The sequence below is a fragment of the Vidua macroura genome, chromosome 2 (genome assembly GCF_024509145.1).
Source record: "Vidua macroura isolate BioBank_ID:100142 chromosome 2, ASM2450914v1, whole genome shotgun sequence".
Taxonomy (NCBI): Eukaryota; Metazoa; Chordata; class Aves; order Passeriformes; family Viduidae; genus Vidua; species Vidua macroura.
The window spans coordinates 70,503,055-70,518,791 of NC_071572.1; the positions used below are offsets into that span (position 1 = coordinate 70,503,055).

At 45.5% G+C, this 15,737-nt stretch overlaps 1 protein-coding gene across 1 annotated transcript in view; it reads right to left on the bottom strand.

The window, feature by feature from the left end:
* Positions 1-1,109: 1,109 nt before the first annotated feature.
* Positions 1,110-15,737, bottom strand: part of ARHGAP31 (Rho GTPase activating protein 31) — a 59,921-nt gene continuing 45,293 nt past the window's right edge. Inside the window, exons 8-12 of the mRNA XM_053971072.1 lie at positions 14,193-14,317; positions 11,732-11,791; positions 10,280-10,900; positions 9,637-9,947; positions 1,110-8,728 (exon numbers count right to left, since the gene is read on the bottom strand). Coding sequence (XP_053827047.1) covers positions 6,269-8,728; positions 9,637-9,947; positions 10,280-10,900; positions 11,732-11,791; positions 14,193-14,317 — 3,577 coding nt within the window. The 3' untranslated portion in view covers positions 1,110-6,268. The remainder of the gene's footprint in view (positions 8,729-9,636; positions 9,948-10,279; positions 10,901-11,731; positions 11,792-14,192; positions 14,318-15,737) is intronic.

Genomic DNA, 15,737 nt, shown 5'->3' on the forward strand with positions numbered 1-15,737 from the left:
CATGTGTTTAAGCCCCCTGATTTAGGGCACAGTGCCGACTGCAGCAGGAGCAGGTCTGCAGTGTCCCTTTGGCCTGATTTTCATAACCATGGGAATGCTGTGGGGCAGTCTGAGGTTCTCCCCTTGCCTTATGGCCAAGTCATTGCGAGACTCTGTGGCACAAAGAATGGGAAAATACTGGTTCTCATACAGCACTAATAATTGGCTCTGGCTAACAACAATTCCAGAGTTCAACAAACATGGTTTTCTCTCTCAATTTGTATGCCAGTTGACATGGTAAGCAGGAAGCACAACTCAGGCATTTTCCTAAAGGGAAACTGAAGTCATGAAGAAGATAGGAAAAGGAGTCAAGCCCTGAGTTCAGCTGCTGAGTAGGAAAAAAAAAATTTCATTTAACCTGATGATTCATCTGCCTTTTAGGGAGAACAGTGATCAAGTTGCACTGCAGATACATCTGCTGAGGCTACAAGCACAAAACACTCCTCTTTTTTTTTTTCCTCTCTTTGACCCCAGGATGGAATAAGGGACATATAATAACAATATTCACGTCCATGATATAGCTCAGAGATTGGCTCAATGACAGCCAAGGAACTAAATTAATAATTTGTTTAAGTTCTTGGTTGTCCTTTACAAATCAACAGAAGTGCATAAATGATGCACCAGCAGCCTTCATAGTAACTTCTCCTGTTCCAGCCTGGCTTCTGCTGTACAAGAACTGGGATCACAAAGTTTTTTTCATGCTCTACTCTGAGTTGCTCTGCATTATCACAGGCAAGGCAGAATTCTGCAGAAGATGTGCTAAATATGAGGACATGGTTGCACATCACTTCAAAACTTCAAAACTTCAGCCTAGTAGAACTAGCAATGGTAAGAGAAAAGATTATTTTACCCTTGAAAATTTTAAAGCATTTCAGATAACAATAATTCTACAGAAATCTCCAAGCCCTCACTTCATTTTCAGAGCTGCAGAGCAACTGCAGCTCCCATAACCTACAATCAGAAAAGTGTGTGGTCAGGCCCTAACCTTCAGTCCCCACCATCAAAGCGCACACAAACACAGATCAATACCCCGGCCACTCACAAAACAAAAGAGGGGTTCAAACTCCATGTCAGAGGATGACAAAAGCATTTGCACTGTATTCATAAACCAAATCCAGAAAAAAAAATGAAATGTTCCACAATATCACTAGGACACAGATCTGTTTTTATAAAAACTCCAGTTTAATCTCATGGCTGAGACCTGGCAAAACATCTTTCTTTTGTGGCTGTTGTTTTCTTTCTTTTCTTTTTTTTAAACAATCACGCACGGAGGCAGGCAAGTCCACACAGAGGAAAAAAAAGCTTAACAAAACTGCAATTCATCAGAGCTAGCAGGAAAAATAATCACAAAACCAGGGCCAGTGGGATGGTGGAGACAGTCCTCTTCATAGTGTCCAGCTTCCAACCCTTCTCTTGACCTGGCAGCAAATAATATTCAAAAGGGGACTAGTGCCTGCAAGCACAAGATCCAAGGTCTGGACTGCTGTATGGAGCCCTCAGAAAGTTCTTGCCTTCTGCCATCCTTCCTTTCTGGGGCTGTTAAAGTCCTACTCCATCTCCTGTCGAACTCAGTGGAAAGTTTTCCATTCCTTGCTTGAAACAGAATTAGTTTTCACCAACCCTTTACATTAGTTAGGAGCAAGCAAAGGTTAAACAAAATAGGGATCAGCTGCAGCTTCTCCCCCATCCCTAGAGATTTTTATTGGGTTTTTTTCTAGAGATGGAGAGAAGCAAAAAGGACAACTGCAAAACCTGGGCATGCTTGAAAGGTTGTATATGCTTCTGTAGAGTGCTTGCATTTTCAAGGCCTGGAGAGAAGCTTGTGGCGGAAAGCTAAATCAGCCCTTGAACTCTGGTCTCCCCTGGTCTTGTCCCTCCTTTTCCAGGACGAGAGCCTTCTCAGGAAGGCACATTTAGGCCTTCTGCCCACCACAGATTAACCAGAATTAATTAGCTACTCTGTGGGCAAAAAGCCGCTTGAACTCTCAGTGCTGCAAACATAGCAGCAGAAAACAGTTCCACGCATCAGCCCAAGTTTCACAGATGTGTAAAATACTATTTAGGCAATTCCTTCATGTTAATTACGTTTCCTTCTTTTAATACATTTACATAGAATGATCTCTTTTATATATATATATATATATATATATATATATATGTATATATATATATATGTATAACATTTTAAAATATTCACCATTACAGGTGTTTCAGAATCAATAAAAAACAAAAAAAAAATTTTGATTGCACCATTTGGACACTGGATGAGGGAAAATGTTGCAGACTTCATGGATGCTCTCTAATACAGACTTAAGTTCCTCTGAAGCTCTAAAGGTGAAAAAATAAGTACTTCAGTCTTTCTACAGTGATAGCACAAGATGGACAGCCCAGAGGACTGGGGTTTATAAGGTAAAATATAACCTTCATTTCTGTTTACTCTCCTGCCAGTGAGGTAGCTCCCACACGAGCTAACATTATCCATGTCCCTCCTTTCCATCAGGGATTCTCACCTTTGCCAGCTCAGCCATTTCACTCTGAGCTACATTTAAGAGAAGCTGCACCAACCCTCAGACTACATGGGAAGAATAAGTGAAATTTACTCACTCTTCTTCCACTTGTAAAAGCCCACAGGCAACACATGCTGGTGATATTTTGTCATGTCTGAAACTGGGGCCATCTGCAAACTGAACAACAGCCTTTACTTTTCACAGTCTCAGGAAAATTGAAATGTACTGCAGGGTCTCTGAAGTGATCCTTGTAGAGCTGCAGATGATGAGCCAGTCTATTTAGGAAGGTCCTTTCAATAATACCAAAAAAACCCAGCTTTACTCACCTGGGCTGGACTCATCTCCCATAAATCCAATCTATCCTTCTTCATAATGCTTCACAGATAAACGAAAGAAAAACAGAAACAAACCCCACAAACAAACAAAAACAATAAAAACCAAACCCAAAGCCAATGAGAAAAAAACACAAGAAATAAGAAAATCCTTTCTTAAAGAGATCAGGTCTGACCCTGAAACTGACACTGGGGATAGCTTAGTAAAGCTGGATCTCAGGAAGCTCCTGCCACCCAGCCAGCACTATTCAGTGGGAGGTGGCATCTGTCTTCTGGCCCTGCCCAACTCCCAAGCTCTGGTCCTTCAAGCTGACTGCAGGTACCAGTATCAGCATGGATCCACCATCAAACTTTACAGACTCTGCAGAAGGCTGAGTCTGGAGCTGAGAACAACATGGCACCTTGCAACTAAGAACGTGCTTTCATCTCTGCAGGACCTGGGGCTTTATTTTAAGAGTTCTGGATACATCAGCTGAAGGCTGGAGATTAAATTGTAGTTAAGCAATGGGATCAAGTTACAAAACAGAGATACCATTGCAGCATCTCTGCTTAATTAAAATCCAGGACCCAGATCTGAGCTCAAATTCTGAAACATCCCTTAAAAGTATAGTCTGGATACAGATCTTAGTTGAGGCTGATCTTTAATATCAAGTAAAGATTTCTAATAATTTTCTCTTGCAGGAGTCTTACCACTTATGCCAAAAGCGCTATTACTTAGTGGAATGCTGTTAAGAGTTGAGACAGTGTATTATATACAAATTGCCAGACCTCATTTCTTGTTCATAGATCAGCTTATATGAGAATAAGGAGGCGAAAAAAAATGGTTGTAACATGCCAAGGTTTCATCACATTTTCTTTTCCTTCTGATGCATTACTTTGTGAGCTTCTCTAGCTCCCTTCCAGCTGCCTTGGCAGTCAAAACTTCTAGGACCTGAGAGACTATAAGTCCTTGTCCAAAGTAAATTCTTTTGTTGATGCCAAAAAACCTGGGCATCATTTCCACAACTTTTACTTCCTCTAAAACCTTACCACAATACCTCATATCACACCTTCCCTTTGTCAGTAACCCAGCCATGGCAATTAAAAGCTTTCTCATGTGGCAGTGACATGTATATGCAGTGTGGAGCTGTGCTAACTATGAGGAGCATGAAGGACTGGAAATTCCTTAGTTTTAATAACAGGCATATTATGGTCTGGGAGTAGAATAATACAGTCGTCATGAAGCTGCATATTTTGGGCCTGCTGTCCACAGCTTGCCCAGGTAAACCATAGGCTGCTGCCTGTGAAAGAACATGTACCCAAATAAGAACTCCAGGCTTTCATCTGGTTTAATAATCTCCTTCAACAAAACTGACAGCACAGACTTAGTTCTCTGCTCTGTTCCCATGTGGCACTATACACAAATAAAGGGTACAGTGGGGAGGATCAAAGACTGCGGCTCGTAAGGAAAAGCCCTCTTGTTTTTCACATTCCCTTTGGAAATGGAAGGAGAAAATTCTGCTGAAGATATATTCCTTGCGTTTGTGGGCCCAAAACTTCTCAAAAATACTCCAGCATATCTCTCCTTTAGCAATCAAAGAGTTCAGAGAAAGCACTGCATGGGGGGGCTCAGGACCCTTCAGCCACAATGGCACTAATAAAGTGACACAGTCTGTGCAGACTAGGAGCTCATGGGTTGAGTTTATCAACCATTGGAATTTGCCAGTACTTCACAAAACAAAGCCATAAACACACATCTTTTGGGAAATTCTGGCTGACACTCATTGTGGTGGTTATAGCACTTCCTAACAGTTTACTGCTTAAACTATAGCCCATCACACCCACCTGAGGGCCTGCAGACTCAGACATCTCCAGGAATGATGGGCTCTGCAAGCACATTACAGGGACAATCTCAGTGCTGGCAGCAACATCTGTGTCCCTGTCTCCTCTGTAGTCACCAGTGACACTTAAAGTGCAGAGACAGCACAGGCTGTACCTGACTTTGCCATCACCTACAGTCATAGATCAGGCAACAGATGAACCTGTGGTGAATACATAGTTAGAGGCTTTAGAAAAGAAGCTTTAATTCTATTCCCATGGCAGCTGTTGCATATCTGAACATGTATTTGCCTGTAACATTAATGTTTCCTTCAGGAGAGAGTTTAATTCACTTCAAATCCCTCTCTCAGGACTTGTTCATGATCTGTTCTGCAGTCCCACAAATCATCCTCTTTACCATACTCTTAATCAATCTAAAAGCACTGAGGTCCAGGGAGGTAGCAACCAGCCACACTCTCAAAGAAACAGTGTAAAATCAGAGGAGACAAAATTTAAATAGAGAAGAAGCACCTGGGGACATGCCACATAGTGGCAATGAAAGACCAAGGGTCAAAGATATGTCAGTCAGGGTGCAAAAGGGCAATAGCCCAAGGACATGGAGATAAGAAGGTCCTCTTGCCATTGTCTGCTGTTAGCAGTGTGGAGCTCAGCTGGAGACAGCTGCAGAGGTGTCATCTGGCTTTAAGCAACGATGAAAATAGTTGATACTGGCCTTCAGTATGACCTTGCCTTGGCTTTCACTGCTTTCAGCCTGAGGGGTGCCTACCACTGGGCAGCCAGCTGCACACTCATTCCTCAGCCACACCCATCTTGTGTGCCCAAGGAAGAAGAGACTGAGCACACAGAACTCCTGAGCAAGACCTGGAAGACTGAAAGAACAACTAGACATTTCATGTCCATCTGCTTTCATTCCAGCCTTTGCACCGGCTGGAAAGAGCATGTCTCTGATGCAAGGAGAGAGTTGGAGGCAGCATCCTCAGGTTATATGTTTATCTGGAACACCCCTGGGTGTCTCACACCCTGTGTGATTTGCTCATGCCAGCTTCACCTTCCTCTTTAGCTATGGCCAGCCTCCTGCACTGTTTATTTACACTGTATAAATCAGAAAGTCCTTCATTGGTGTCTGGGAAACAATGGTAGGAGTTCCCAAACATCTGCACTTACCTCCTCAGCAGATGTTGTGCCCCTGCACCCTGAGCTGCAGTGTTTTGTAAAAATGTTTCCTCTCAGTCCTGTTTTCTAATTATTCAGAGATTTACCTTTCCTTTTTTCCATAGGGAGGATGAGACTTTCACAGGGCTTGTTAGAGAACAGGTGTGAGAAATGCAGGTTCCCTGGGACTGGCTTATCATAAAAAACAACAGACAGTGAGGGACTAGGCAGGAGCAACAAGGGGAATGAAAAGCACGACAAAGATACCATGACCTTCCATAGCAAAAGCTTTGCAGGAAACCATAAAGAATTCAGGTCTATCTTGCACAGAATAGTTTTAACAACAGCAAAATGGCAACAGAGTTGGTCTTGGACACTCCCATTCCAACCATCACAGAAAAGGAATAGGAGGAGCAGCTGCTACTCAATCTGCCTCCCACTTCGTCCATCCAGAATCACAGAGCGCCTCTGGGGCTGGTAGAAGCAGCTGGTAGAGGTCTCCAGTCTCTGGCCATTCTTGGGGATGGTCATTTTGTTCCGCAGCGTCACCCCCTCAGGCGTTGTCCGCGCGGGGTCGGACAGATCGCCACAAATGGGGCTCAGAGAGGTGGTCTGGGTGGGGCTCCTGATGGGTGACAACAATACCCTGGAGTCTGCTGAGGACGTGGGGTGGTCCATGATGGGGAAAGGGGGACTGAAGAGAATCAGACTCTGGGGCCTCCCAGGCCTAGATCTGTAGGAGGGTTTGGAGAACCCTGATGGCCTCTCTATCTTTGAAGACTGTGGGTTATCTCCAGCTGTCTCCCCACCAGATGTGCGCTTTCGGCGCAGAACAGGGGCATCCAGAGCAGGGTGATGACTGGACTGAGATGGCTCCAGTGGAGAGCCCAGGCTGCCATGCCAAGGACATGCTGAGTCCTTTTGAGCAGGGTCACTGTTTTCTTTCTCTGCTTTGGCTTTCTTTTCTGTCAGCGGGCTCTTGGGGGCCTCCAGGTGGCTCCATGCCACCGGTGGAGCTTGCCTAATGGCCTGCTTGGCTTCTGCTTCCTTCTTCTCAGTGGCTGGAGCAGCGTTCTGAGCCTGCAGGGGCTGGGGGATCTGGGTGTACTGAATCTTGGGTGGTATCACAGGCACCGCTCTAGCCTGGCACATCTTAATCATGAAGGAGGTCCTGACTGCTGATACGCTGACAGGGGCAGAGTTACGACGGCCGGTGGTGGCATGGGCCACTGCCAGGTAATCCAAGTCTAGATCCACGGGGGCATTGAAATGAGACCCCCAGGGAACACCCCTACTGGCAGCAGGGCAGTGTGTCGGCAGGGATGGGACAGAATCACTGCTTTTTACTTCCTTCTGCCCATACAGGAGGTTCCCATGGGCAGATGGCATGGACAGGCTCTCAAATGTGAAGAAATCTGGGGCTGGTAGGAGTGAATCCAAGTTGAGGGATGAAGGCCTGGTCTTTACTTTGCGAGGTGTTTCTTCACCTTTATTACTCAGCTGTGACTCAGTGGCAGAACACAATGCTTTCGTGACAGTCTCTCCTCCCAGGGCAGTGTCCTGAGATATGGATAACTCCTCCTTTGTGTTCTTAGTCTGTGAAGAACTGCCTGGACTATTTTGGTATGGCAAAGACAACTCAAGCTTTGGGCTCCAAGGGTTTTCTTTGCTCACATGCACTTTCTTTCCCTCTGTCTCCAAAAGAGGGACTCTGGAGGGTCCTGCTTTCTCACCTGGTGCTTTCTCCCTGATAAGGGGGTACTCAGGTTTTGAAGGCTCTCCTGGAGGACTTGGGCCATTCTCATCTTGCATTGCTTTGCCCAAAGTAGAGGGGGACATGGGTTGTGTTTTGGCTAGCTCACAAGTCACTGAATGCAGAATGTCACCACATGGCTGCTGCTGGTCAGTGGCATCTATGAAAGAGAATGGGGTAGTCCACAGACTCAGCACTGTGTCTTTACTGTCCAGGGAGAGGCTGCGACTGAACCGCGGCCTAAGAGAAAGGCCCGTCTCTGCTCTCTGGCTCTGTGGGTGAAACTCCTGGGTCATCTTCTCCTGAATGTCCTTAAAGGTGGGGGAATGGAGAGGGCTTGTAACCCACTGGTGATCCTCCCAAGGCTCCACAAGTTCTAAGCTCTGTACATTGTCTGTCCAGGCATCCTCGTCATCCTGGTCAGCAGCATCCTGGGTTCTGCTAACAGCATTGCCTTCCTTCACCTCCTGGATTCCAGCTCCACTCAGTGCCTTGGAGGAGAATATGTCCCTTTCATCAGTAGTCATTATCTCATGCTTCTCCCTCTGAGTCTGGACTCTGGTAAGACCATCCTTCTCCCTCTGGAGCTGGTAAGTGCCATTTCTTTCTTTCCCTGATTCTGGACATGCTCCTTTGGAACAAGGTAATCCATCACTAGTGGCAATCTCACTAAATTCTGATTGACCATGAAGCTTCCAGTCTGGGGTAGGAGTGAGACATTCGCTCCTGCTCTCCACCATTGACTGGTGGTTCTTTGGAGTGGCTGAGCCTGTTGGAATAGTGCCCAGTTTGGGTAGGGCTGAAGGACCACTCTGCTGTGCAATTGCATCAGACTGGCAGCTGGGGAGGCTGTCTTGTTGCTCCATGCCACTGGCACCAAATAAAGGCACCTGAGTTATCTGTGATGATCTGCTTTCAGATTTCTGCTCACCGAGTGTTGGACTCTGCCCTGGGCCACAGCAAAGACTATCTGTTTGTAGTGAAGAGGAGGATTCAGAAATTGGGCTTGTCTTGGGAATAGCTGCTGGCAAGAGCAAGAGCTCCTCTTCAGGTTCAATAATTTTCAGTTCCTGTTGTATCTCTGGCCACAGCGGTTCTAGAAGGGCATTTGCCGGGTCCTCCTCAGTCTGAAAAGCAGAGGAAATGCCATCACCTGGGAGCTCACAACTTGCCAGTAAGTACCTCTCCATTTTCCCCAAACAGCCCTCCTAGAATAGCCAGGCTCCTGGATGAGCACGCCCATGAATACAGAAACACAGACACACAGACTGCTACCAGTACAACAAAGAAAATACATCTATAAACAAGTGGGTTTATGGAGGAGAAGGTCTAAGGTGCAGCCAAAAGGAGAACTGGACAGACATACTGAAAGAGTGAGCTGAATGAGTAGCTGGAATGTTCCAGCCCATTTCTCAGCAATTCCCATTCAGGCTCACTTGGCCTTGCCAGAGAATATGCATTCCCAAACTGCACACAAACTAGAATGAATAATCTATTCAAGGAGATATGCCAACAGATCTTTAAATAGCTGTCCAGAGACGAGTATCATTATAAGAAACTTGGTGAAAAGGCTTTGCTAGAGATACAGAGGAAGAAAAAAAAAAAAAAATAGTAAGAATAAAAAAAAAAAAAATTGTGTGTAGAGAATGGGAGTAAAAAGGACCGTTCAGGCTGTCCAGGACAAATGGGACAGCAAAAATAGAAGGGGAATTCAGAGACCATGGGTCAAAATGTTCAAACATTCAGACAGTTTCACATCTGGAGAGTCTCAGAGCAGACAGATGGTACAGACTGAAATTGTACAGTTACAGGAAAAGATGACCAAAAGGGCATAGTAGGTAGTTACGTAAAGGTAAATCACCACATGGTGATTTCACAGAAGTGAAATAAATCAGTTCATGGTCAATTATTGGTGCTACTTGGCCTAAGTTACAGACTGAGTTTTCACAACTAGAGACACACAATGAAACTTTAAACAACCTCCTGGTCACTACCATGACATGGTCCCCCACCCTTCTCATGCCTTCTTCCTTACCACATCTCTTAGGCGTGATCCTTCTTCTGTCTTAGCCATCTCAATCTCCTGTTGGTCACAGCTGCCTTCTGAGGAGACATCCTTCATCCTGAGCTGTCCTTGCTCTGCTTTGTCTGCTGGGAGTAGTCCCTTATGAAACTCAGAAGCTGGTGTTTGTTCCAAGGTGGGACTCTGCTCTGAGGACTGCTGCGGGCTGCTGGTGCTGCTTGTGCAGCTGCTTTGCCCACATGTCTCCTGATTTTCTGCTGCTGGCTGTGGCGTTTCTAGGGACTCAGGTTTCCCAGATGCCACCAGCTCCTCAGGATGAGAGCCTGGATCAGAAACACATACGAATGTAACTACTTGAGACTGAAAACTTGTGCCCTGGGACAAAGCAGTGCTGCCAAGAGCCAACACTGACTAACAAAGCTAGAGAGCTCCCTCCAGGCACAACCAGATGTTTCTGGGAGGTCACCGATATCCCCAGGCTCCTTACTGAAACTAGCATCACCCTGACCTGCTATCAAATCAACACCCACCCTGCCATAGGTTAGTTTCTTTCTGGCCAGAAGCTCAAGCTGGAGAAACCTCCACACCACCATGCTGCAGGGCACTTCCAGCAGCCCAGCTGAGGATCCATACCCCCCTCCTTAACACAATTTACCTCTGGATGCTGCCACTGGCAGAGTTGGCCCCAGCTGTTTCTCCTTGCATTCTGCTGCCTGCTCTGCCCTTGTGTGGGTCCCTGCCTCCAGAGCAGAGGGGCTCGTGCTCTCCACCAGAGAAGACAGCTCCTCTAGACTGGAAAGGGAATGCTTCTCCTTGGTGGGCAGGCGGCAGGGTGTGCTGTTGGTGCTGATGACTGCTGATACCCTCAGCGGGACAGAGACAGCAAATGGCTCCGAGATGTTCAGGGCTTTCCTCTGGTGATGAGGAGAGGCCTCCAAGGGAAAGAGGCTGCTTGGGAAGCCTGACTTGGTGGCTGTTTCAGAGGTGTAGAACATGAGTACTCCTTTGGCTGAAGTCTGCTCGTTTTCAGCATCCTCTGCTACCCGGAAAACCTTCAGCTGCTCAGGGGGTGACTTCACCTGCGGCGTCCGGGGAAGAACTCTCTCCCCACCTAGCTCTGAACTTCCTTTGGCCCCCATGGCACATCCTTCTCGCTCCCACTCATTCTCCTTTCTGAGGTCATATGAGCTGCCTATGCCTCCTGTCCGTATCTTGGTGGGAACAAAGAATCCTCCAGTAGTCACTGACCGTTTGAACCTGCTTTTGTCATCCTCCCCTAGAGACAGGAACATAGGAGCAAGTCAGTGGGAAGCAAAGAACTAGCAAACAAATCTCCTCTGTGAGGAGCCCTCCTCAGTCCCTCCAGGGATGAGTTCTGCCCTGGTGAACACTCTGATTTCCCCAGACAGATGGAGACAAGTGGCACTGAAGGCTTTCTATGCTCTAGCCCTAGGGCTTCCTTCAAAATAGGCAGGCAACACGGGACTGAATGCTCTCCAGGGGAAATCAGCTCAGACTTTTATTAGACACCCTTCTCCATCAGATGCAGACTATCACATACTGCCCACAATGCACACACCAGGCTTTGTCAGCTTTTTGTAAGCCTTTTTCACCTACAAATGGGATTTTTGTGCCCAGAATAACCAAGAAAGAAATCAAAGCAGTCCAACTGCCAATAAAGGTGCAGCTAAACACAGTGGTAACTCTCAGGTGGATGCACTGAGATAAACAACACAGAAAAGAGTAAAAAATGCACGCACACAGAGGTGGGGACACACGTCAGCAGCCATGACATAAGTACACAAAGATACACAACATGGTGAGATAGACACAGACTGCTCATCCATTGAGGGTGGTGAGACACTGGAACAGGCTGTCCAGAGAAGCTGAGGATGCCCCATCCCTGGAAGTGTTCAAGGCTTGCTCAATTGTTGGTACCACCTGGTATAGTGGAAGGTGTCCCTGCCCGTGGCAGGGCTGTTGGAACTAGGAGATTTCTAAAGTCCCTTTCAACCCAAACTGTTCTGTGATTCTGTGATCCATGCTGCTGAAAGTGCAGAGCTGCACTCCTTCCCCTCACAGTATAGGCAGGCTATGGATGTCTCACCTTCCACTGGCAGGGAACACAATGAGTCCATGCTCTTTGCAGGCCGAATAGTTGCTTTTTCTGTGGAAAAAGAGGTTTAGAAGCAGGTATCAGATCCTGTGGCTTTGCAGGCTTCAGCCCATAAAGATCAAAGGCTGCATACATATAGGCAGGCATGCCAGGCAGACATTTTCCATTTCCAAGCATTCCCCCATGTATCTACACCACATGGCTTATTACCCACAACACTTGTCCGCACAGCTAGGGATCTGCTAGTGCTAACAACAGCTTTGCACCTGCTGGACATGTGGAGAGCTATACTTAACCCAGCCAGACAACACCACCTCCGCTCTGAAGCAGTTAAGCATCCCCAAAGCTGTCATGTGCCACTCCCCTCCCCGACTTAGTCAGGCTATTGGTTGTGGGGGACTTTTTAACTAAACTGACATAAATGCCTTATCACCTCTCATTCCTGATAGCAAATGTTGGGTTATTTTTATGTTGAACTCCCGGCTCTTTTGCTGATGCGAGCGTACCCTGCCTCTAGCAAGAACTCTGGGAAATTTCTGAGGGCAGTGAGCAACCTATTTTGCTGACCATCTTCACTGGACTTGCTTGTCCAGAAACAAGCTGTCGTTTGTTACTATACACTCCACAGGTCTTTTCCTGAGAGGTTTTGGAAGCTTGTAGCTATTACTGCTCTGAAAAAGGAAGGGAGGTGGGGAAATGTAGCTGGCAAGGAAGACAAGTTAGTCTGGCAGCCCAGAAAGGGTCCATGGAGATCTGGAAAATGTCTGGGAGTAAAGTTTGCTGTTTACAGAGTTGCACAAAGTAGGTAAAGCAGAAAGTCAGCAGGCTTGTTAGACTTCATTTGTTTATATAATTTAAGCTTCTGGCTCTGACTCTCACAGGAGCATAGGAGAAACTCCAGCTACTTTTTACATTTATATGGAGTCCTGGCTACTTTTTACATTCATAAGATGTGATGTCTTGAGCACTGTTTCCGTTTTCCAGGAGGAGCAGAATTCAAGCTGGGGAGCTGTGTAAATCACATTTTATGTGACTTACAGATTTGTGTGCACAGACACAAGCTGTGCTAAAGCATGTGCTGAGTTTCAGCAGCAACTTCGTCTGCACCCTGCTTAGGCTGTAAGCAGGGAGCACTGAAAAATGTAACACAGCAGCACAGAAAGGCACTGCTTCAGTGCTGGAAACTCTGCACAAGGCTGTGCATTTGTGTGTCCTGCTGGTGAAAATGTCCAGCCCCTGTCACTCAGTACTGTCCTTGGAACAAGGCTCAGCCTCCACGATCACTGGGGCTGCCATCATTCCTGGGCTTCCTTGGGTTAGTGCTATTTTGAGACAGTGCTCCTTATCAAAGTGAGAAGGTGATCCCATGATCAAAATAGGATAGAGAGCTATTTTGAAGTCTGTCATGGCCACACTGGGTGAGGCATCTGTACATGCAAAACATGGGGAAGGCAGGGGTCCAAAAAGAACTGGATCCAGCATTTGGCTTCACACTCATTTCTGATCCAAATACAGCCTCTCTTATATGTGGTGGTAGCTAATGTTGCCAATATTAACTGTTTTATTTGAAGTCTTGCATTGTTAGGCAGTGGTCCTCCAAACACCAGCTCCTGAGGTCATGAGATTATATAAAGAAAAAATCCACCTTCATCTCCCTATAGAAAATAATATAGATACTATATACTAAAAAAAATCTGGAATATATAACCCCAAAACATTTCTTTATTAATTCAAATTAAAAGGGCATGCTTTCTTTTTAAGAATGTGATTACTTTTAAGTCAAGTTCATGATTTTTAGAGCTTGAGTCATCATTTCTTAACACTGGGAACTGGCACTGCCATGTGATTTTCTAGGAAGCAGAGTGTTTAAGAGATTGCAGCCCAGGAGAAGTTAGAATTTGGGATTACAGCCAGAAGAAAACACAACTTCTCTCTTGTAAATTCTGCAAAAGCAATGGCTTCCCTCAAAGTGCTGAGAGCCAGAGCTGAAGGCACTCCTGGTGCCTGGTTTTTCACAAAGACACTGAATGCAGTTGGTTCTTTAAAGTCCTTTAGTGGAAGGACAGCCTGGAAGGACAGCCTAGAAAGACAGCCATTCACCCAGTGCCAAGTAATGAGCCTCAGGAGACAGAGACTGGCTGGGCTGGAGCAGTGGACTAATCCAAACCTACATAACATTTCCTAGTCCCCAGACTTGACAGCTGGACAAGAGGAGCCTGTTTATCAGGTACCAAAATGCAATATTTACTGTATCTGTCCAATCCTCCTGGAAGGTTGTTTCTTGCCATCACAGGAAAATGAGATGTGCGTGAAACCAGGCCACAAGCACGACCCCATTAGACTATCTCAAGTCCATGGCATTAGTGGCAAGTGAATACAGGTTGTTCCATGCTACCAACAACACAAGAGAAAGCCTCAGAGAGAAACATTCAGCTGTAAAGTGTATTCTTACCAGAGAGCTTCTGTGCCCTTACAAAGACACTCCCATTTCGACTCAGTTTAGACTTCGATTCTGAGCCAGAGCGGCCCAAATTAAATATTGACTTCCATTTCTTGGACTTGGTGGATAATTTCCTCCTGGAAGGAAAAAAGGCTCGGGTGGTCACCAAACCTTAGAGACTTTTGCCTTTTTAATACCCTCCAAAAGCCTCTGAGCTGTCTCCCCTCAACCCTTTCCATTTTTTTCTTCTCACACTTATTTTAACTCTAAAGCATGCAAAGCATAGCTATACAACCAACCCTTTTTGGCTACATAGGTAGCAGTCACGCTGGAAGTGATTTATCTGTACTGCTGATTTAACTATTTCATGGATGGAAAGACACCTAAGCCTTCAGATAGTTGGTTCTGGCATCATGCTACAGCAAACAGTGATTGAGCAATCAACCATGCTTGTCTCCAGAAAGGAGTGTTTTTCAAGGCTCAGACTATCCTGCAATAAAGCAAAGAAAAATTGCCTTTTTAACAGTTTTTAATGACATAATGTATGATAAATTCCAGGGAACTTATGGAACGGATACCATTTCTCAGTGCACAAAGTTATGCTTTAAAGACCATGTCTTATGGCAAAAATAAAGGGATTCCTTAATGAAAAGTTGCTATTAATGCTTCTCAGGCCAACATTAATTTAATCATAGGTGTTATATATTGATATGCAAGTATAATGTACTTACCAAATAGGAGGAGGTTTAAGAGAATTAAATCAATTTCTCATAACCGTAAGAGGAAGTGTGACACGAGTTCCCTGTGTCTCTTTGGAAATCCCAGCTTTTGCAGAAAGAGGCTTCTTGTCCTAATATAATTTTTTCCTTGTATACATATTTTTTCATGAAGCTCTGTTTCACTTCCTTCATTCTCATTCTGACTCCTTCAATCTCCCCATCTTTCAGAGCAAGAATTTTCTTAGCTCCCTGTCTTGCTTTCCACATTGGCCTTTCTATCCCCATATTTCTGCTTTTCTTTCTGATCAGTACACAGAGAAGTACAAATCAGTCCTACAAAGAGGATTAATATCTTGGGGATATAACTTTTCAAATAAGAAAGGAAAAGACACTCTAGAGAGAGAAACTTCCTTTTGTCTTAAGCTGGTTATCCTCTTGCACCAGTATTCTGTTAGATGACTCCTTTTTGCTTTAATATATCAAGTGCCAATAAATATCTGTTCTGGTGCTTTCTGGGTCAGTACTGCTGCAGAGGCTATAATCTATCAGAACCAGGCAGTAGAGTGGCTATATATTAACAGTTAGATAGACCAATAGATAAATAGTTATTCTGGGCATCTGTGCCAACAACTGCAGCAACCTCAGCTGAAATTGGACTCTTCTCCTGGCATAAACATAGCTGGCATATCTCTCCACACTGGGAGTGAAAATGAGCCTTCCTGCTTGGCTGTAATTGCAGAGCAACCAGGAGAATGAAGAATCTGAAGCAGGTCAGTGGCACCAGGAGTGCCCTGGACCGCCACCAGCAGGTGGAACTCATAGACAAGCTGTGCCCCAA